General features: G+C 53.9%; 1 protein-coding gene across 4 annotated transcripts; it reads left to right on the top strand.

Annotated features, from left to right (window-relative positions):
• Window positions 1-402: 402 nt before the first annotated feature.
• Window positions 403-21,995, top strand: EWSR1 (EWS RNA binding protein 1; the record flags this gene model as incomplete). Of its 4 annotated transcripts, none has more annotated exons than XM_084217609.1 (18): window positions 403-469; window positions 3,397-3,433; window positions 3,651-3,702; window positions 4,166-4,219; window positions 5,451-5,574; window positions 11,000-11,186; window positions 13,598-13,765; window positions 14,420-14,634; window positions 15,230-15,410; window positions 18,111-18,148; window positions 18,803-18,835; window positions 19,444-19,562; window positions 19,887-20,016; window positions 20,134-20,256; window positions 20,331-20,508; window positions 20,828-20,925; window positions 21,277-21,550; window positions 21,778-21,995. In XM_084217609.1, the coding sequence occupies 18 exons, from the start codon at window positions 403-405 to the stop codon at window positions 21,815-21,817; spliced, it is 2,118 nt and encodes a 705-aa protein (XP_084073735.1). In that variant the 3' UTR covers window positions 21,818-21,995. The 4 variants fall into 4 exon arrangements, with proteins under 4 accessions (XP_084073735.1, XP_084073736.1, XP_084073738.1 ...); XM_084217610.1 differs by having other exon boundaries at window positions 417-469; window positions 18,114-18,148; XM_084217612.1 differs by lacking the exon at window positions 4,166-4,219 and having other exon boundaries at window positions 417-469; window positions 18,114-18,148.
• Window positions 21,996-22,289: the final 294 nt, after the last annotated feature.

Here is a 22,289-nt window from a genome sequence, read left to right as displayed (position 1 = left end):
GCGCGACACCCAGGGCTCACCGCGTGCCGCCGGGCACCGTACGTGATGTCACAGCGGCCTCGCGCCGCCCGTTACGCCGCAGTGACATCACTACGCCGACCATGACGTCACGCCCCCGCCGCGCTCCCCGCTCCGCCTCGCGGCCCGAGCGCCTCTTGCGCGACGGTCCCTAACGGCCGCGGGCCGTACCATCCCGCCGCCCGGCGGGGAGAAAAGCGCCCGGCGCGGCGGCAGAACCGCGCTCCGGAGCGGCAGCCGCTGCCCTCCGGGCCAGCCCGGTCTCCGCGGCCGGTAGAACCGGCGGGCGGGCGGCGGAGCGGGGCGGGCCGAGCCCCCGGAGCGCCTTCTCCCGGCCGCCCCCCCCGGCCGCGCGGTGGTGCGCGCGTCGGGGCCGGGCGGCGCATGCGCGGCGCGGGGCGGGGCCGGGCGGGCAGCGCGGAGGAGGAAGGCGAGAAAATGGCGTCGACGGGTGAGCGGGGCCGGGGCGGGCCGGGCCCGGGGCGGGGGGCGAGACGGGACGGGACCCTCGGCGGCGCCCCCTCCCCCGACACGGAGTGGTCGGAGGGGCGTTGGGGCGGCGCCGCCGCCGCCGGCCCGTAGCGCCGCGCCCGGGGGCCGCTGGGGTCGGGCCGTGCGGGGCCCGTCTCGCCCGTGTCCCCCCGCGCCGCCCGCCGGGGCCTCGCCGGGGCCGCGGGTGTTCCCTCAGCGTCCCGGCGGTCAATTGCGGCCTCTCGGTGCTGCGGCCCCGCGGGATCGCCGCAGCTCCGCGCTCGCAGGGGCGAAGCGCCGAGCCGGGGCTCCCTCCGCGCCTTCGGCCCTGGCGGGCTCGGCCGGGCGGGCTCGGGAGCGAGCGGGGATCCCGGAGCGCTTTGGGTGCGAAGGAGCTGAGCGCTCATCCCGGGGCAGGGACACCTCCCGCTGCCCCGGAGCGCTCCCAGCCCGGCCCTGCACACTGCCAGGCATGGAGCATCCTCTGGGATCTCCCTTCCAGCGCCTCCCGGCCAGGAATTCCTGCCCAATATCCCATCCAGCCCTGCCCTCTGGCAGTGGGAAGCCATTCCCTGTGTCCTGTCCCCTCCATCCCTTGTTCCAAGCTCCTCTCCAGCTCTCCTGGAGCCTCTTTAGGCTCTGCAAGGGGCTCTGAGCTCTCCCTGCTTTTCCCCATAGGGGGGTGAGGTGTTCCATCATCTCCATGGCTTCAAATTTTTCTGAATGAAACGTTTTTTCCACGAGGGCTCCAGCTGGATACAAATAGTTGGGAGCTGAGACTCCCCAGCTCAGTACACCTTTAAAGTACTTGAAAGCCCAGCAGCCCGAGATCTGACTTGCCCTAAAGAAGGAGGATTTTCCTTTTTGCCAGCAAGGAAAATCTCCCAGGCTGTGGAGTGTGAGGGAAAATCTCCAACAGCACCTTGGGGAGCTTGAAAAAGAAAAGTCAGTAAAGGAACATCTGCCAACGGAATTGTCAGGACGGGGGTTAAAACCACAGCTGTGTTTTCCCTTAATTCATGGAATTGTTCCTCCTGGGAACTGCTATTTTCAGCCTCTGGTGTGCTCCTGAGCCTTGTGAAATAAAAGGATGAAGATTAATTTCCCCCTGGAAATGAAAGCCAGGAGATGGGTTTAACTAAATGAACCATAATATTATTTTTTATTAATGTTCTATGTTCCTCTAAATCCCAGCAAATTAAAAGAGAGGCATCACCACAGGCAAACTGCAAATTCCACACCTGGAATTAAATCCTACAGAGGCTGAAATGTTGGGTTTAGGTGGGACTGGGGGAGGGCTGTGAGGAGAGGGGTTAATTGATACCCCTGCGTGGAGCTGGAGGCCAAAATGGGGCTGAAAATGGAGAATTAAATGAGGTTTTGGTGGCTGGAGGGTGAGCAGGGAAAAGAGTGGAGTGGTAGGAAAGGGAAGCTGGATGAGGGGGACCAGGCATTAATTAACACTCAGGATTTAGCAGAACCACGTGTAAAGTGAATGAAAAAAAAAAAACCAAACTGACAAACCCAGAACCCTGAACTGAACGAGGAAAACGTTCCAATATCCCATGTGCCAACCTGAGAGGGAAGTGGGAATGCTGCCAGAGGAGTTTAACAACTTGTGCCTTGTGTCCTGGGAGCAGAGAAAGCTTTGGAGAACTCCAAGTGTCTTCTTTCTCCCTGTGAGGTGTTCTGGGCAAGGTCAGAGCAATGAATAAGTGCCAGGAATTCCTGCTGGGATCACAGCTGGGCCATTCCTGCCTCCAGCAGGGATCCGGGGGCTCTGCTCCTGCTCAGGGAGCAGACCTGGAGGCTGGGCAGGAAGTGTTTGGTAGGGATGGATGCCCAGGCTGAGGAGCAGGAGGTTGTGCTGGGTGGAAGTTGTGTTTTCCCAGTGATTCCTGAGGCTCCAGGGCCTTGGGAATAGCGGGATGATGGCATCAGAGCCAGGCAGAATTTGCTTCCTGAAATTCTCCGGTGCAGGAGTTGAACTTGATCCGTGTGGGTCTCTCCCACCTCAGGGTATTCCATGATTCTGGGAGAACCTTGGATTTGTGACAAGCTGTGAGGGTGATGGGAGCAGTGGGAACTCCTCCCACACAGGGATGGCTGGGAACAGCTCCACTGACCCAGCTCCTGGCTGTGGCCTCCACCAGGAGGTTCTGGGCTCATTCCTGCTCCCAGGAATGTGCTTCTGGCCAGGTCTGCTGGGAATGGTGAATTCATCCCTGCTCCAGACCTTGGGGTGGGAGCTGGAGCTGTTGCTGCCTGTGAGGGACCTGGGAGCTGCAGTTGTTTCAAATTTAGCCTCCTAATTGCCATGTGGATTCATTTTCCATCCCTGCCAGCAAATCAGTGCAGCACAGGCTGAGATTTTCAGGGGTTTGGTTCTCCTCCCAGTCAGTTGCTGCCATGGATTGAGGATCTGGACAGGGAATCACTCCCATCTTCCCAGCTCCAGCCCTTCCAGGGGACGAGTGGCTTTCCAGCCATCCGTTTGTGTCCTTGAAAGGGAAGGAGTGAAGGTGGTGAAACCTTCCAGCCCAGCCCTTTCAGAGCAGGCTGGTGGGTTTGTAAGGCTCAAATCCCTGCTTTTCCTTTGTTCCAACCCAAATCCCCCCCTGCCAGCCCCCTGGGATCCATCCAAGGTGGCAGTTAAATTGAACCGGGGTCATTTGAGATCAAAGTGGCTGCTGCAAACAGCAGGAACAATGAGGGGAAGGGAGGTTTTGTTCCCCTCAAAAAGGAGGGCTGAAAATGTGCATTTACCTTCCACCCTTGGGAAACTGGAATTCCAGTGGTTTATGGTGAGCTGCAGGAGGAAATTCCAGCTGCTGTGCTCTTGGACTCTTTAATTTTATTAAGCCTTTATCAACGTTTTTATTCTTTTTTCTTCTCCTTTTCTTTTAGATTACAGTACCTATAGCCAAGCTGCAGCTCAGCAGGGGTAAGTAGCTTATTCTCCCTGTTTTAAAAAGATGTAATAAAAGTAAATCATAATTATGGTTTGGGCTTAACTCAGGTATGTTTGGGAATCCTGAGGGTTTTCCTGGAGCTTTATATTCCAATAGAATTTCAGCAAGAAACCGTTGGGCTGCATGAAAATTTGTCTGGTGATGCAGATTTGGGGCAAGATTATAAATGTCTTTACATTCATTCCACAGCTACAGCGCCTATGCACCTCAGCCAGCCCAAGGATATGCACAGACCACCCAGGTAAAACATGGGGAGGGGGTGGAATTCCTGCCCAGTCACCTGTTTCCCAGGAAAACTGGAAATTCCAAGCAGCAGCATCAAAGTCTGTGGTTAAAAGTCATCTTGGAGGTTCTCCCCCAGCCCAAAGTGGTTTTTAAAAGTGAAATAACCTCAACAATCCCCCTTATTTTTGTTAAATTATTCAATCCTGATCCCAGAAAAGCCAAATTCTTGGTGTGTGTGTGTTTGACACCACCACGTTGGTGGGTGTTGTAATCAGAGGTGTAGAAGAGAAAAAAACTGGGAAAAAAAGGGGGGGAATTGCCTGTTGGGAAATGGCAGAATTGGATAAAGGAGGAGGAGGAGGGAATCTGCTTTTTCCTGGAGTTTTTATTGCTATAACTGTTCATACTCTCAGTTGGCTGGACTGCAAAATAATGTTGGTCTTTAAGAGATTAACTTAATGCTTATTTTTAACCTTTAGAATCCAAGTTACTACAACCACATTTGTCTGCAAACTCCAAGTATGTTTCCAAAGGTAAATTCTTGTCCTCACAAAGTGCTGTAGGCTTAATTTTCCTTCCCAAGAGGAGGAAGACAGGCTCAGTGTGGGCTGAAAGGAAGGTGATGGTGACTTATTTAAAATAAAAGTCTTTGGAGACAACTGGGAGGGCTGCTCCCAGTTGTAGGTGAGGTGAAAGGTGGGAGCAGGATAAGGGTAGGAACAGGAGGCCTCAGCAACTAAAACCAGCTAATTAAACACCTAACCAGCTAATTAAACATCTAACCAGCTAATTAAACCCCTAACCAGCTAATCTCAGCTGTAGGCACGTGTCCACGGGAAGTTCGCAGCGTTCCTTGCCTCTTGGTGGAGGGAACTTCCAGGGACAGGGATGTGTTCACGTGCTCAAGGCTTTCCTGCTCCTGGTTCAGACCTGTGCCCTGAGTTCAGGAAGGCTGAATATCCAAAAAAATAAGCCCAGAGAAACCTGAATTCTTTCAGAATCTGGAGGTTAAAGCTGTCTCCTTGTCATTCCTTGAGCTGTATCCAGAGTTTTATCCTAAGCCAGGAGCTGTTGGAAGCTTGCTGGTGCCTGCAGCATGAGCTGGTAGGGCATGGCTTGGGCAGCTGGTGGCACTGCTGGGCACAGCTGCTCCTCTCCTTTCCTCAGTGGTTTTCAAGCTGGATTTGGAAACAAAATCAGGGAATGGGCGAGGTGAGAGCTGATCCCTCACTGAACACAGGCACCGGAATGGGAGCAGCACCACTGGGATGCTTTGGGTGTTCCATGGATCCCATCCTTCCATGCCTGCACCAACTCCCATTTTTCAAATTAATGGCTGATGGGCATGAAAAATACTCGGAATAATTTAATGGAAACCTTCCTCATGTTTCTTTTAGCCAGAACCAAAGCAGTTTGACACTGAAGTGACTTTTCCTTGGTGCAGTTCCGCCCTCGGAGCGCTCCCATTCCCGTGTTCCGGGTTAAGCCTGGGATGGTGCCTGTGGGTGCTGGTGGTAGCTGTGAGCAGCTGGGAGCTTTCCTGTTTGCTTTCCACAGAGCAGAGGTGTGTGGTGCCAATGTCAAGAGCCTGTCCCTTCAGTCTTGGCAGGGAAAAACCACTCCATAACCTCCTTGCAGAGCTGACCCGGAATTTCCCGCGGCACCTAAACTTTCACAGCAGCCTTGGCTTTGGGAGTGCTCAGCAGCTGCAATTCCTGGGGGTCCCTTGTGCTCATGGATTGAATCTGTGTCCTTTTGGAGCAGACCTACGGGCAGCAGAGCTACGGGACCTACGGGCAGCCCAGCGACGTCAGCTACACACAGCCGCAGACCACGGCCACGTACGGGCAGACGGCCTACGCCACCTCCTACGGGCAGCCCCCCACAGGTGAGAGCCCTGCTGGGCTGGGCTGGGCTCAGCCTGCAGCTCTGCTGGGCCTGGCACAGGCCTTAATGTCACCTGGGCCATGGGCAGGGACAGCTTCCACGGGTTGCTGCAAACCCTGAGCGAACTCGGACACTTGGGGGATGCGGCAGCCGCAGCTGTGGGTGACCCGTGTGACTGCCCTGCCAGGGAACAGTTCCTGCCCAAAGTCCCATCCATCCCTGCCCTCTGGCAGGGGAAGCCATTCCCTCCTAGGGAATAGTTCCTTCCCAATATCCCATCCATCCCTGCCCTCTGGCAGGGGAAGCCATTCCCTCCCAGCGAACAGTTCCTGCCCAAAGTCCTCCCACTGCCACCCTGCCATGGGTAGGGACACCTTCCACTGTCCCAGAGGGGACAGGGCTCCAAACCCTGTCCTGGGACACTTCCAGGGATCCAGGGGCAGCCACAGCTGCTCTGGGAATTCCATCCTAGCCCCTCACCACCCTCCCAGGGAACAATTCCTAATTCCCAATATCCCACCCATCCCTGCCGTCTGGCAGTGGAAGCCATTCCCTGTGTCCTGTCCCTCCATGCCTTGTCCCCAGTCCCTCTCCAGGTGAGCACCCCCAGCTCTCCAGCCTGGCTCCAGCCCTCCGTGGCCTCCTCTGGACTCTCTCCAGCAGCTCCAGGGGAATGGCTTTGGCTGGGAGAGACCTTAAAGCTCATCTGGTGCCACCCCCTGCCATGAGCAGGGACACCCTCCACTATCCCAGGCTGCTCCAAGCCCCATCCAGCCTGGCCTTGGACACCTGCAGGGCTGTGGCAGCCATGCATAAACAGGAGTAAATGCACTGTTGAGTTTTCAGGGCAGGGTTTGGGTGCTGTGGGACCAAGCAGGACGTGCTGTGCTCAGAGCAAAGGGAACTGTGTCCCTGGCTGCTCCTCAGCCCTTCCCTTCCCTGCCAGTCCTGTCACTGGCAGTGACATGTGCCTGTTCTGATCCTGTACCTTCTCCTTCTCATCTTGTGCTTCCCACAGTGGAAGGAGCCAGTCCAGGCTGGACTGTCCTGCTCACTCTTGCATGGAAAATTCTGTCTCATCCTGTCAGAGCCTGAGGTCCCCTTTGGGACCCTGGAGATGTCCCTGGTTTCAGAGCCCAGCCCTCGAGTGTCAGAGCTCACACAGGCAGTGACAGCAGGGCTTGGTGAGGCTGCAGTGCTCTTTGCCATCTCCCAACTCTCCCAAGTGCCATCTTCATGGGTAAAATCCTGACCACTGAGACAGTTTGGGTGACTCCAGCCCCATTTCCAAAAGGATAAACAGCATCCTGCCCTCCACCTTTGCATGTCCCGTGGTGGTTTTGGATTTCCAGAGCAGATACTTGTTCCTTAATGCTCCATAAACTCTCCCAACGTGTTCTTGGAGCTGGAATTTCCTCCAGATGAGTGTCTTAATGTTTAAAACTATTGAGACAATGTTTAATTCATGGATATTCATGTTTATTTAATGTATGTTTGGGCTGAATATTCAGGAGTTTTAGGAAGCAGATTTTCCTCCCAGTGATTCCTTGGGTGCCGTGTCCTGCACATTCCTGGGAGAGACATTATAAACATTTTGTAGTTGGAATTAAACACTTCCCAGAGCAAGGCAATTCCAGGACAGACAGACACTGGGATATCTGGCTGTAGAAGCCATTGAGGAATTCTTCACAGGGAGGAGCTGGAGAGAAAATATTAACCAAAATGAAAATATTTACCATCTTTACATGGATCAGGAAAATTCCTGCTCCTGAGATCCATATCCATTAGCCACTGTCACTGGGGGTTATCTACAGGGCTTTTTCCTTTCATTTAAGACTACCTAGAGAAAAGTTGGCAGCAAAAAATTATTTGTGAACTTCCAAAATTCCTTTCTTAGAAATATTTACATCCCTGTGATTCCTGTGGACTCCAGTCCCACAGGGGTCACAGGAAACTGCTCTGTTTATGTTTTTCCTTCTCCCTTAAGAGGAGATTTGCTGAAAAAATAATAATAATAGTAATAATATCAGGCTTTTTTTTCTGCACAGCCACACTTTTTGTTCTTTTGGTAGGCAAAAAATAAAAGCTTCATTTTCTTTTCATCCATGAAAAAACCACCAACTTAGAAAGTGGTCAAGCAAAAGATCCTATCAGCCCACAGAGCAGGGCTGTGGCAGCTCTGGGCATGGAGCCAGGCTGGATTTATCCTTCCTCCACCTGCCTCTCCTTGAGGAGCCAGAGCTGTGGAAAGGAGACTGCAGCCTCTTTCTCTCTCTCTCCCTCCCTTCCCTGCCTTTCATGCTCAATAAACCCCTGGGCCAGACATTGTCATGCCCTGAGACACGTGCAGTTCTTACAGCTGGATCCCAGTCCTGTTTTCCTGTGAATCACCTTTTTGTACTGCAGTTCCTTAAAGCAATTTTTTTTCCTTTGCTTGAACAGCCTGGGGTTTAGGTGAAGTGTTGTTGAGGTCAAGGAAATCCAAGGTGTGTGTGGATGCAGCCTCTCAGGGATGGATTTTTCCTTGCCCTGACTCCAAGAGAGAGTTACCACCCTCCTTCCCTCCCTGGGGCTGTAGGAAAAGGTGTCTTGGAGCCACCCAGTGACTTTGTTCCAGAGAAAAAAGGATCAGGTTATGGATCACTGGGCACCCTCAGACCCTGTGGCTCCTTAATCAGTGCAGGGTGTTGGCAGGAGTTACAGGAGTAAATAAATAAAGAGCATTTTGGTGTCCAGGTGTGGATCTCTTGGAAGTGGGAATTCCTCTCTAAAGCCAGCCAGCCCCTGCTTCCCTTTACCTGGGAAATTTGGGGTATGGATATTGAAATTGCTAAAGGATTTGGAATTAATGAACACACAGCTGCCATAACAATCCCAAAAGATCCCCAAACAGGCTGGAGTGAGAGTCAGCTCTGCTCTGCTCTTCTTCTCCAGCCCCTCGCTGGTGGGATAGACACAAGCCAAGCAGGAGGCAGCTCTCCTCCTGAGGAAATCCCTCTGGAATGAAGAAATCCCTCTGGAAATAAGAAATCCCTCTGTGTCCTGCCTTTTCCAGTTGATATTCTCTGTGGGTCAAATCCTGCAAGCTTCTCCACCACATGGAGGATTCCTAGCCTTCAGTGAGGGGTTTCTTTCAGGGGAATTTAGGCACTTTAAGCAGGTTATTATTCCTGCTGTCACCTTTTTCTTTCTCCAGCTTTTCTGCTGTGTCAACTTTTATCTTCCTAGCTGAGAGGGGAGGAGAGAGAAGTGATGTAATAGGAATGCCACCCTCAAAACAGCAGCTCTTGAGGGTTCCTAGAGTGTCTAAACTGGGCTTGATTTGTGATTTAAACCAGTGGGATGGGAAATCACTGCCTTTCCTTTGGGACAAACCCTTCCTGCTGAGCACACTGTTCCACGAGGGAAATGGTCCATCTAGAGCTGAAGCTTTAAAATTCAGCTTTTTTTTTTTTCCCTCTCTTTTATCCTGCTGCCTGTGCAGAGCCAGCAAAGCTTTTTGCTCCCAGTAAGAGCACTGGGAAGGGGGCCCAGCTGTGAGAGGAGCACCCTGGGGCTCCAAATCCAAGGGGAACAGCCCAGGGCAGGGCTCTGGCTGCAGCACAGGGGCTGCAGGCTGTCCTTAGCCTTTTTTAGTGTGTGGTCAGGCTTTGGCCAGTTAAAATCAGGGTTTATTTGACTCTTGGGATTGGTGCTCCCTGTGGAATTGCTGTCTAGCCTCACGTTTAAGTCTTTGGGCTGCTCAAATTTGTCCAAGGCTTTAAAAATCCTCCCACTGGGCATGATCCCCTTCACCCTTCTCAGCAACACTTTCCAGGGAGCAGCAGACAGGAATAATAACCATTAAAATTGATTTTCTACTGATTCCTCAGAGTTATTTCCCAGTGGGAGTCCAGTTTACATTCCCAGCTTGGGGGTGGGGTTGGGGGGCCAGGGGTAGGAAGAGGGAGGAGTGGGCAGAGGCTCCAGGCTGGCCTTGTGTCATCAGCAGGCTCCTGAGGGCACCAGAAAGCTGAACTTTGGGGGTGTTTTTATTGAATTTGCTGTGCAAACTTCCTGCCCTCCTCCTGTTCCTCTTTGCTGCTGCCCTGGTGTGGAGCTGTGGCAGGGCCATGGTGCTCTGGGAGGGCACACCGTGTTCTGCTGCTGCCAGTGCTGTTTGCTTTGCAAATGAGGCAGTTGGAATGAAATGCTGCAGCCCAATTTGCCTAAAGGAGATGTGTTTCACAAGCCTCCCATGTTTATTAAAAATCAAAAGTGATGGAGAAGCTGTTGCCTTCACTGATCCCATTTGGCTGCTCTTTTTTATTTTTAATGTTTAACAACATTTTTATTGCTGTTTTTCCATCTAAGTCTCATATTCTTAATTTGAAAACTTGCTAGAAAGGTTGTTAGGAGCACAAACCCAGTGTGTTAATGCCAGTTCACCTTTGTGACAAAGCAAATGCCACTAAATTATACAGGAGCTGTTTGGGGATCTTGGATATTGTAAAACTGTTGAAAAGGAACTCTGTGAGCTCTCAGCTTTTTCTATAAACTGAACTGAAATTCTGAGAAAAGGGAAGGTACATAAAACATCAGGAGCTGCCTGATGTGTCTCTTTTGACCTTTTCCTCATGTGAAAGCAAATGGAAAGTGCTTTTCTTTTGTTTCCAGCTTTACTGATTTAAAATAAGCCTTCAGAAATGCCTCTGAAAGACTTTCCAGGCCAGGTTTTGTGCCTTTATTTTTCAGAAAAGCTAAAAGGATGGGACTGTACTTGGTAAATCAGTTGGATTTATTTTATTTTGGAGCTCAGGGGGGTTTGTTACCCTGACTTTGTTGAGGAGATGCTCCATGTCTCAGCTTGCCCTGCATGAGCTCTGGTTGCTGTAAACAATCCTGAGTGCTGGTCCAGGGGTGGCTTCCAGAAAGCTCCTGGGAGTGGGATTTTGGGATGCTGAGGGGCTGGAGACTGAGGCTTCCCAAGGTGGGCGGGTTCTGTGAGGAAGGCAGAGGGGCAGGGTGGGGTAAATGATGATTTTTGGGTTGTCTGAGGTGGTTTTGTGGTGGTAAAACTGTGTCTGTGTTGAGTCCCAGGAGCACCACAAGGGCCAGAATCTGAGCTATTTGGGAAAGCTGGAGAGGGATCTGGGACAAGGGTCTGGAGAGACAGGATAAGGGGGACCTGTCCAGGCTTCATGTGGACAGAGAGGAGGGTTAGATGGGATACTGGGAAGCTGAGGGGGTGACACAGGGAAACTGTGGCTGCCCCTGGAAGTGTCCAAGGCCAGGTTGGACAGGGCTTGGAGCAGCCTGGTCCGGTGGAGGGTGTCCCATGGCAGGGGCAAGGAGAGAGATGAGCCTGAAGCTCCCCGGCAGGCCGGGCCATGCTGGGATTGCCCGGTTCCTGGCGAGCTGTGGGGCTGAGCTGTGCTGTGTTGCAGGTTACAGCGCCCCGACTGCCCCCCCTGCCTACAGCCAGCCCGTGCAGGGCTACGGCAGCGCCGCCTACGACACCAACACGGCCACGGTCACCAGCAGCCAGAGCTCGTACGCAGCCCCGGCCGCCTACGGCACCCAGCCCGCATACCCCGCCTACGGGCAGCAGCCGGCCCCGGCCGCCCCCGCCAGGTACCGCCCCTCCCCTGCCCCTCCTCCTCCTCCTGATGGCACCGGCCTCCTCCTCTGCCTCCTTCTCTGTCTTTTCTTACTCCTCCTTTTCCTTCTCTCTTCCTCCTTCTCATCATCCTTCTCCACCCCTTCCTCCTCCTCTTCATCACCATCCTTATCATCCTCCTTCTCCTCCTCATCGGCACCATCCTCATCTTCCTCCTCCTCCTGCTGCTCCTTCTTCCTCCTTCTCCTTCTTTTTCTTCTTCTCCTTCTCCTCCGTCTTTTCCTCCTCTTCCTCCTTTTCCTTCTCCCTGCTTCTTCTCTTCATCCTTCTCTGCCCCTTGCTAATCTTCTTCCTACTCATCAGCACCATCCTCTTCCTCCTGCTCCTTCTTCTTCCTTCTCCTTCTTTTCCTTCTCCTTCTCCTCTCTCTTCCTCCTTCCCCTCTGTCTTTTCTTCCTCCTCCTTTTCCTTCTCTCTTCCTCATTCTCATCATCCTTCTCCACCCCTTCCTCATCTTTCTCCTCCTCATCGGCACCATCCTCATCATCCTCCTCTTCCTCCTGCTCCTTCTCTTCCTTCTTCTCCTCCTCCTCCTTCTCATCACCCTTCTTCTCCACCCCTTCATCATCCTCCTCCTCACCATCACCATTCTTCTCCTCATTGTCACCGTCCTCATCATCTTCCTCCTCCTCTTCCTTCTTCTTCCTTCTTCTTTTCTTTTTCTTCTCCTCTGTCTCTTCTTCCTTCTCCTCCTCTGTCTCTTCTTCCTCTTCCTTTTCCTTCTCCTTCCTCCTTCTCTTCATCCTTCTCCTCCCCCCCTCCTTCTCCTTCTCTTCTTCCTTCTTCTTCTCCATCCTCTTGTTCCTCCTCCTTTTCCTTCTCCTCTTCTTCTCCCCTTCTCATCCTTCTCTTCCTTCTCTTCTTTCTCCTTCGTCTCCTCCTCTTCTTCCTCCTACTCCTGCTCCTCCTCCTTCTCTTCCTTCTCCATCTTCCATTACTCTTCCTTCTTCTCTTCTTCCTCCTCCTTCTTTGCTTCTTCCTCTGTCTCCTCCTCCTCTTGTTGCTCATCTCTAGTTACTCCTTCCTTCTCCTCCTCCTCATTCCCCTTCTCTCCCTCCTTCTCCGCCTTCTCTTCTTCCCACTCCTTCTACTCCTCTTCCTCCCCCTCCTCCTCCTCCCGTTTCTCCCACAGCACCCCCAGCTGCCCGGGCTGTGGCAGCCTCTCCTGCCCGGGGGAGCAGCATGTGAGGGTTGTGCTGTGCTGTGCTGTTCTGGGCTGTGCTGTGCAGCCACAGCAGCCTCTGGGCTCTCAGGCTGCAGCAGAGGGTTGAGTCCTGCCTGCTCCCGAGTCCCAGGGTCAGGCAGGATGCTGGGTGGATGCACAGGCTGCAAAACATTTCCTCTTTAGTCTCACCCCTCTGGGCAGTGCCTGTCAGCTATTGAGTCGAATTGTTTGCTCAGAGGATATGGAAAGTTTAGAATACATAATGGAAACTTGTGTGAGTAAAAGCTGATTTATTCCCTTACCTGGTGTCTGTAGCAAGCACTGTGGGAAGGAAAGGCAGAGCCTGGCACAGCTCTGACAGGTTACACTTTAAAGGGATGTAAATTTGCTGGATGAATCCTGACACTGTATAATTTTCCCCAGCTTCTACAGCAAAAGCAGCTTCACTCTTTTTGCTCCGCTCTGAGAAACAAATAGAAATTAAAGACTCATAGAATCCTTGGAGTTAGAAAAGCCCTCTGAGATCATGGAGGCCACCACCAAGCCTCTCCCCAAGTGCCCCATTCACATGGCTTTTAAACTTTGGGGCAAACAGAAGGGAATGTGTGAATCACATGCAGAGGATTCTGAAATTTCAGGCCTTGTGAGTTAATTCTAAACACACAATTGTGAGTGGTTTGGGTTGGAGGGGACCTTTAAAGGTCACCCAGTCCAAGCCCAGCATCCTTCCTCTTCTGTGGGATCATTGGGGATAACGTGTATGAGGCAATATCTGCCTGAGCTGGATTCTGAACCAAACAATGGGGCATTTCACTGCCTGCCCTGCTGCCTGCTTCAGCTCCTGCTTCCCCAGGGCTCTGCAGGAGCAGCCTTGCTGGCATTCCACATCCTCCACTCAGCCCCACGGCCCAAGTCCGAGCCCCGTGGCTTTGGGATGTACAGGAACTGTGGGGTTCCATGCTCTCTGTTCAGGACACTGCCTGGGCCTTTCCTGGAGTGTGCAAACACCCAGGCAGTGAGTGCTGAAATTGTGTTTATTACCTCTTTATTGGCTGCTGCCAGAGTGGCCATCACCAATCGAGGCCAGCTTTAATGCTGCCCCAAAAAAGAGCTCACAACCCTCAGTCCTGGGGGATCTGAGCCCTTTGCTGCTGCCAGCTGTGAGGCTGGGCACCAATTTTGTTCCATGTTTCTCCCCAGACCCCAGGATGGCAGCAAACCAGCAGAGACCAGCCAGCCTCAGTCCAGCACGACAGGCTACAGCCAGCCCAGCCTGGGCTACGGGCAGAGCAACTACAGCTACCCCCAGGTGCCTGCCAGCTACCCCATGCAGCCTGTCACTGCTCCACCCTCCTACCCTCCAACCAGGTAAGGGCAGAGCTCAGCTTAGGGGCCTTTCCAGGGGGGTTTTATGGAAAAGGAGCTTTGGGGGCCTGGGAGGAGGAGCTGTGCTTCTTGTCGTCGTTGTGGTGGGGAAGGGGAGGCTGTGGCTGAGTGTAGAAGTGTCTCTGCATGTGCACATCTGAGAAGGAACATGATGACAAATGGGTTTAAGACATTTTCTACTTTTTTTTTTTTTTAAACTTTAATACTTGAGAATTTTAAGAGTTTTCCTAGAGTCACCTTTTGCTGCCTCCTTCCACATGCAGCTTAGCCCAGGAGCTCCCTTCTCCCTTCAGGTGTCTTTAGTGTGACTTCTAAAACGTACACTTTGAAATTCTCAAAGCCCCAGCTGCGTCAGAGGAGCTTCTTTTATCCAAGGCCTGTTACCTCCATTACCACTGAGTTTTGCCCTGGCACTTGTTCCTTTTCCTAGAGGTGTGAATAAACTGGGATTGGCCACATGGTTTTTGTTTTCACAGCCCTTGAGACTGGCCTCCATAGGATGACTTCAGCTTTTAAAGTGATTTACAGCACTAAATACAGCCTCTAATTGCATTGCCTTCCAGCATGAGCCATTCCATGCACGCTGCCAGGGAATTGCCTCACCATCCCACCTTTCCCAACGCTTTTCTCTTCCAGCTATTCCTCCACACAGCCAAGCAGTTACGATCAGAGCACTTACTCCCAGCAGAGCAGCTACGGGCAGCAGAGCTCCTATGGCCAGCAGACCAGTTATGGCCAGCAAAGCAGCTATGGCCAGCAGCCACCTCCCACCAGTTACCCACCTCCCACTGGATCCTACAGCCAGGCCCCCAGCCAGTACAGCCAGCAGAGCAGCAGCTACGGCCAGCAGAGTGAGTGGGAGCCCTGGGAAGGAGCCCTGGCCTTGGTTTGGATCTAAAACTCAGAGCTGGGTTGGAGGGAGAGGGGGTTGGAGCTAGGATTTGGCCTTTGTTGGTGAAAAATGGCATCTCTGGAGGCAGTGGTGGGTGGGGATGGGGAAAGGGAAGGTTCCTGGCCTCAGGGGAAAGGGAACACAGAGGCACAAAATGTTTGTGGGGGCTCAGCCTGGAGAAAAGGAAGCTCAGGGGGGACCTTGTGGCTCTGCTCAGGGCAGGAGTGGGGGGGTCAGGCTCTGCTCCCAGGGAACAGGGACAGGAGAGAGGGAGCAGCCTCAGGCTGGGCCAGGGCAGGGGCAGGGTGGATACTGGGAACATTTCTTCATGTTGGTCAGGCCCTGGGCAGTAGTGGATCCCCATCCCTGGAGGGATTTAACAGCCATGTGGATGTGGCACCTGGGGACACGGCGCGGTGGTGGCCTTGGCTGAGAGAACAGCTTGAATCGACACCCTCAGAGGGATTTTCCCAAGCTGAACAGCTCCAGTGTGGCTGGAGCTGAGGGCAGCTGAAGAGGCTGCCTCTGCCTGACCCGTTTGCACCCTTCCCCAGGCTCGTTCCGCCAGGACCATCCCAGCAGCATGAACATGTACGGGCAGGAATCCGGAGGCTTCTCCGGCCCCGGAGAGAGCCGGAACCTGAGCGGCCCCGACAGCCGGGGCAGGGGACGAGGGGGATATGAGCGTGGAGGCATGAGCAGAGGTGGGCGGGGAGGAGGACGCGGTGGAATGGGGTAAGAGCAAAGCTTTTCTCCTTTTCTCTAATTCTGGTTTACCCATAGGATTTGAAACTCAAAAGAAGGGACTGAAAGGTTGACGTTCCCAGCTGTGTTTCCATGGAGGACATGTCTGTGTAGCAGCGTTGCTTGTCATCCATGGAAACATTATCCTAAGGGAAATAGGAGCAGGATGGTTGGTTTGTCCTGCAGCTGGTTGGGCCCCCAGGGAGGGGGATATTGGGGGTAATGCTGGCCCTGGCACTTTCAGCTCCCTTCATGGTCGCCCAGAGGTGGAATCCTCTGTGGGGTTTAACAGTAACTCTGGGTGGAACACACACAAACCTCCCACCAGCTCCAGGGGATGCTCCCTGGGCCTCAGGAGCGGGGATTTTGGCAGGGCGGGAGCCTTGTGTCAGCCTCCTCCCGTGGAGCCTGTGAGCTCGGAGTGCCACGTGGAGAAGGAGCCCGAGGACAGAGAGAAAGAAGGGCTTTGGCTCCCAGGCCTGCTCCCCCTCGGAGCATTCAGGTGCTCTGAATCAGTTTGGCCATTTCACCTGATGGCACAACCTGGTTTGGTGACACCTGTGCCTTCAGGTGTGTCCCCATCCGTGGAGGTCGTTCTGATAGAGGCGAGGGAGGAGAACTAATCCCAGAGGCTCCTCCGAGAGAGAGTTCACAGCTTTGTGTGTGTTCCACGCCCTCACCCCGTTGCTCAGAGCCATGCAGAGTGTCCCCAGGTGTGGCACAGGACACGCTGTGCCCACCCCGGTGCTGGCAGGGGGGCTGTGATGGCAGCTGCCCTCCAGAGGCCTCTTCTTCCCGTGTGGCACAGCCCGGTGACAGCCCCAGTTTGGCAGTGGGTGGCCCCATTCTGCATAGCTCTGTTGCAGCCCATTGACGTGGCATGAAATCTTTATCAGAGAAATCCAAGAAAGAATGGAAAGGGCTGGTTTGTGTGGGAACACATCCAGCTTGGAATTGGCACGGGTGGAACAGAGTTCCAGGGATCTGCATAAAGATTTCAGCCGTGCTGTATTGATCTCTTAACGATGAAAGTAGATGTAGACACCTGAAATGTCTATCATCACATCTTCAAATTTCTAGCCCCTTCCAAGCTTCTCATTGCCAAAGATTTGTCACCTGTCTCTGATCTCACACCTTAATCCCAGCTCAAATTTGCCTCCCGAGCGATTTCCCACCTGGCCAGACCCTTACAAAGGGTCCCCCCCTGCCCCAGCCTTATGGACGTAGAGTTTGTGATGTCCATAGAACAGGTGGCTTCAGGGGACACCCAGGGCAGGTAGGGGAACTCGGCCCACCTTAGCATGCTGTGGTGATGGATTTCAGTGTCTCCAGCAGGTAAGGAGCTCGATGTTATTAACATGCCCTTTTTCATTGCCTCGATGATTTGATATTTTTATGAAAATGGAAAACTTTTTAACATGCTTTGTCGCATTTATATGCTACAGGTTACAAAGTGAGAGCCTTGTAAACACCTCAATACTTAAAAAGTACCCGTACTCAGTACTCAGCCGGCAGCATAATGAAAAGTGGGACTAGACACGGTGTCCATATGGAGAGGAAAAATATACATAGAATATTTTTAACCCAATGTATTGATTGTATAAACGGAATCCTTCTGTAACTTTGGTAACTGCATACTTGTTGTTTGGTAATAAAACCAGAGGAGGGTATACTACTACTTTAGAATTGTGTAACGTTAAAAAAAAAAAAAAAAAGTGTAAAAATCTTATGTTTAAAAAGAGAGACATTACGTAAATGGTGTGTACTTTAACGAGAGGAGGCAAAGCTGCATGCAACAGCTCGAAATTCTGTATTGACTTTTTTTTTCCCAGTATTAGAGGTGCAATACTTGCTAGAAAAATTCACGGTGCTCTCCCTCCTCCGCTCGGCTCCTTCCAAACAGCTTGCTGGCTCACCCAAAAAAAGAGCAAGAAACAGCCCAAATCCTTTCTCAAGGTGGCATTTTCCTACTTCACCACCACGCTCCAAAGCAGTTTTAGCTGTGAATGCTTCAGCCAAAGCTTTTGGTGAAAGCTGCGGCCCTGTTTGCATTGGCACCTGCCCAAAAGTGAGTGTGTCCACAAAGCTGCACCCCAGGCCTCGGAGCCCCCGCTGTACTCTGTAAGTTCTCCCTCCAGAGAGTTGTTAAATTCAGTAGTGACCTGAATGTATGGCTTTATTTTGAGGGTGTTAGGGGCGATGTCAGCTGAATTGTGTTGTAGGTCTCGCGTGTGGTTTGTCTCCTTTTACACTGTTAAATGTCAGGGACCCGCGGGCCCATGCTGCCACAGGCTGAGGGTGCACCTTGGTGGACACACCGAGGGGAGGGAGTTGACCACTGAAACACCCCCAAATTGCTCTTCAACAACAACAACAACAAAAAAAACCCAACTCACTTTGATTACAAACAACCCCCATTTCTCAGCCAAGTATTGCACTGATGATACCAGAGTAATCACGCCAGGGCACCGACAGCAAAGCGGTGCCTCAAACCACACCAAGGTTGCTTTATATGTAAAGAAAATTTGAGCGAGCTGCCCTGAAGAAAGGCCTAGTGCCGAGATGAGAGAGAGACAGAGAGATGTTTGGAGATGTTTAGCCAGTGCCCTTCTCCCCTGTGAGCCGCAGAGGCTCAGAGCGGTGCTGGCTTTGTAAAGGGAAAGGCCTTCATTTCTTCGTTTATCCCCCCAGCAGCGCTGGAGAGCGAGGTGGCTTCAATAAGCCTGGTGGTAAGTTTTTGAGCATTACAATGGATAGTGTTAAAAAAAAAAAAAAAAAAAAAAAAAAAATTGCAATGCAGTCAGTTTTTTTTTTAGCACGAAGTGTAATTTTTTATTCGTTTAAGTGGTTTAAAAATGACAATATGCAACCAGACTGTAATGGGTACTGCCGGCGATGCCCAGGGGTATGCGGACACAGTGGAAGAGTTGAGCAACCACTCCTGTAATTTTGGGGAAAAGAAATGGTTTGGATGTAATAAATCTTTTATTTTTTTTTAATATACATAGATATATTAAGTAACTTTTATTAATGAACTTAAAAACTGATTGGCTTGGTAAAACCTTTTAAAAAAATCAGCGTTAATAGTGGTTAACAGTTTGAAACCTGCTAAAAAAAAAAAAATCAGTGTAATAGTGGTTAACGGTATGAAAGCTGCTAAAAAAAATCAGTGTAATAGTGGTTATTGGTTGGAAAAATGCTTAAAACCAGTGTAATAGTGGTTTTTGGTTGGAAGAAATGCTAAAAGAGCCACCTGATGGCCCAGTAAGGTGCAGTGCTGCTGCTTGTGCGGCGCAGGTCGTAGCTAGTGTTGTGTGTGTCGGTTCTCCAGCCCGCAGGGCCCCCACTAACACCCTTCCCTATGCTTCTCTCCCACCTGGCAGGACACATGGAGGAAGGACCCGACCTGGATTTAGGTAATTCCCACCAAGCTGCCCCCCGAGGCTGTGAAACAGCCGGTTCGTGTCCTTGTTCCGAGGGCTGCGGCCGCCGCCCCACCGCCACTCCCAGCCTTTCTGGCTGTTCCCATCATTTCTTCATTCCCAAACAGCTGGAAAACCACCTCACGTGGTTGGGAGATGCTCCCTCTCTCTTCTCTGCAGGAATTCAGGGGGTTGGGGGCCGCTCTGGAGCTCTTCCAGGGGGCCTGCAGCACCCCCAAGCCTCGTCCGTGGCTTGTCCCTTCCTGTCACACAGGCGTGTCTGGAAGTTCTGCGTCAGCCTTCCAGCATCGGAAAAGGGGGGTGGATGTCCTTGTGTGGGAGCCCAGGGGGCACCAAGGTCTTCCTCATCTCTCCCCTGGGATGTGTCCTGAAATAACCTGGGGGTTCTTCCCACGTGGGTGTGGGCTCTGTCTGGCCCTGGCGCTGGGGAGGTGAGGTGGGGACAGTCCCCTCCCTTGGGGCCGGGGTTTCCTGTCGCTCCCAGAGGGTGAAGCTGCAGCTGTGGAGGGGAGGAGGGGATGGAAAGAACTCGGCCCTGGGGTATCCCTGCCCTTCCTCTGACCCTGGGAATTGTCTCCTAGGCCCCCCTATGGACCCAGAGGAGGACTCGGACAGCACCGCAGTCTATGTGCAGGGACTCAATGATAATGTGACCCTGGAGGATCTGGCAGATTTCTTTAAACAATGTGGTGTTGTCAAGGTGAGGGGACACCAGTGACCCCCCTCTGGCAGAGGGAAAAGGGTCACCCACCTCCTTCTCTTCCTCCTCCTCCTCCCTGCCCATGGCTCACATCCTTCTGGCCCCTCATGTCCAGGCTCTGGGAGAGGCCTGGCAGTGCTGTTTAGGGCCTGTCCCTTCATTTTTGGGGTGTCTGGGCAGTTGTTGTCATCCTTGGCAGGCCTGGGGCCCCTTTTTTTCTGTCTGGGAGTCCCTGGAATGAGCTTCTGCTGGAAAGCAGAACAGAGTGAGTCCCCCCTGGGCTCTGGGGAGGCAGGACTGGGGTGACATTGCACTGTCCCTTAGATGAACAAGAGGACGGGGCAGCCCATGATAAACCTGTACATCGACAAGGAAACGGGCAAGCCCAAGGGCGATGCCACCGTGTCCTACGATGACCCATCCACCGCCAAAACAGCCGTGGAATGGTTCGATGGTGAGTGCTGGGGTACGTCTTGGGGTGGAGTCCCAAAGTCTCCAGGTGTGGGAAGCACCTGGGTGCAGATGTATGGATCGGGATTCACCGACGCTCCTGCCGTTGTGTCCCTCGCAGGGAAGGATTTCCAGGGGAGCAAGCTGAAGGTGACCCTGGCACGGAAGAAGGGCCCGATGAACAGCCTGAGGGGCGGGATGGCCCCCCGGGAGCAGCGGGGAATGCCCCCACCCCTCCGTGGAGGTACCGTGCGGCCCCCCCGGAGCTCTGCCCGTCCTTGCCGTGGCTCCCAGCACTAACAGGGCTCCTTCCCGCAGGTCCGGGGGGCCCCGGTGGCCCAGGGGGCCCCAGCGGGCCCAGCGGCCCCATGGGCAGGATGGGGGGCAGAGGTGGAGACAGGGGTGGCTTCTCCTCAAGAGGACCCCGGGGATCCCGGGGAAACCCGTCCGGAGGGAGCGTCCAGCACCGCGCCGGGGACTGGCAGTGCCCCAACCCGTGAGTACCCCACACCCCTGTGCCGGGGGGCATCCATCATCCCAGCACCTGCCCAGGGCTGCCAGGCCTTTCCCAAAATCCCTGGCTGGGCCTTCCCAGGAAGCAGCTTCCAGCTGGCACAGAGGGAGGGAGGGATGGGGTCACTCCTGGGGGCTGTGGGTGAACCACAGCTGCCGTGGGCAGCCAGACCCTGCTGAAAGAGCTGTGCCCCTCGTCCTGCCCTTTTGTCCCCTCTCCACGTGCTCTCCTGCTCGTGCTTCCCAATGTCACCCCAGCTGGAATGCTGTCCCACTCTGGGCTAACTGGAATTTGTACCCAGGGGCTGTGGAAACCAGAACTTTGCCTGGAGAACAGAGTGCAACCAGTGCAAGGCGCCCAAACCGGAGGGGTTCCTCCCGCCCCCCTTCCCTCCTCCAGGTACGTTTGGGGGGTTCACAGCCCCACTTCCCCACAGGACACCCCAGGCCTGCCCTCGGGCTCCTTGGGGAATGGCTGGGCCAGCTCCAGGAGCTGCCAGGCCTTCATCCCTCCCTGAGCCATGACACGGAGACTGGGATTTCTCCTGTGCTTCCTGGATTTGGGGGGCTGTCAGCAGCACCCCCACTGCCCAGGGCACTGCTGGAGCCTTAATGAACCCCGAGTCCCCTCGGGTACCCAGCAGCTCCCGGCCCTTCTGTGCTGCTCCTGCCGGAGCTGGCCGTGCTGGGGTGGGGAGTGGGGCCGGGCTGTGCTCCCCGGGGCTCACGGCCGGCTCTGCTCCTCCCGCAGGCGGTGACCGCGGCCGAGGCGGCCCCGGGGGGATGCGGGGCGGGCGCGGCGGGGGCCTCATGGACCGAGGCGGGCCCGGAGGGATGTTCCGAGGCGGCCGCGGCGGAGACCGAGGCGGATTCCGAGGTGGCCGGGGCATGGACCGAGGCGGCTACGGAGGAGGCGGCAGGAGAGGAGGAGGAGGCGGCGGCCCCGGGGGACCCCCCGGACCCCTCATGGAGCAGATGGGAGGAGGAGGCAGAGGACGGCGCGGAGGGCCGGGAAAGATGGACAAGTATGGATGGAGGGCGGGGTAGGGAGTGATGGGAGGGGACACGGGGGAGGAGGAGACCCTGATGGGGACAAGGTGGGGGGCGGCTGGGGTGGGACAAATGGGTGGAGGGGCAAGGGATGGGGTGGGTGAATGGGTGTCAAGGTCTCTGGGTGAGGGGTTAAGGAGCCTCCCCAACCCGGGGAGGGCTCCTGGACCCCACGACTGACCCCTGTCCCCCCGGCCCACAGGGGCGAACACCGCCAGGATCGCCGAGACCGGCCCTACTAACGCCGCCCCCCCAGAGCCGCATTTACTACCAGATTTATTTTTTAAACCAGAAAAAAAAATGTTTTAAATTTATAATTCCATATTTATAATGTTGGCCACAACATTATGAGTCCTCCTTGTCTGTACTTTAGTATTTTTCACCGTTTGTGGAGAAACATTAAAACCAAGTTCAACGGTAGCGTGATGAACTCTTTCTTCCCCCCCCCTCCCCCTAAATAAAACCGGTTGTTTAACGCGCCCCCGCCCCCCTCCCCGCCTGTAACGCTGTGAACGGTTGTGACGGTTGTTTTTTTAAATAAAATTCCCGCTGTTTGTAACCGCACCATTGCCGGCCTTTCTTGAGAGCAGCCCGGGGGGGCGCGGCCCCGGGCCCGGGCCGGGGTAGGCGGGGATGGAGGGGAGGGACGGAGCCGCCCGGTGCATCCCGCTGTGCCTCAGTTTCCCCACCGGGTGTGAGTTCCGGGGAAGGGAG

Source organism: Fringilla coelebs (assembly GCF_963513975.1).
Source record: "Fringilla coelebs genome assembly, chromosome: 17".
NCBI lineage: Eukaryota > Metazoa > Chordata > Aves > Passeriformes > Fringillidae > Fringilla > Fringilla coelebs.
This window is presented reverse-complemented; position numbering and strand designations above follow the sequence as displayed.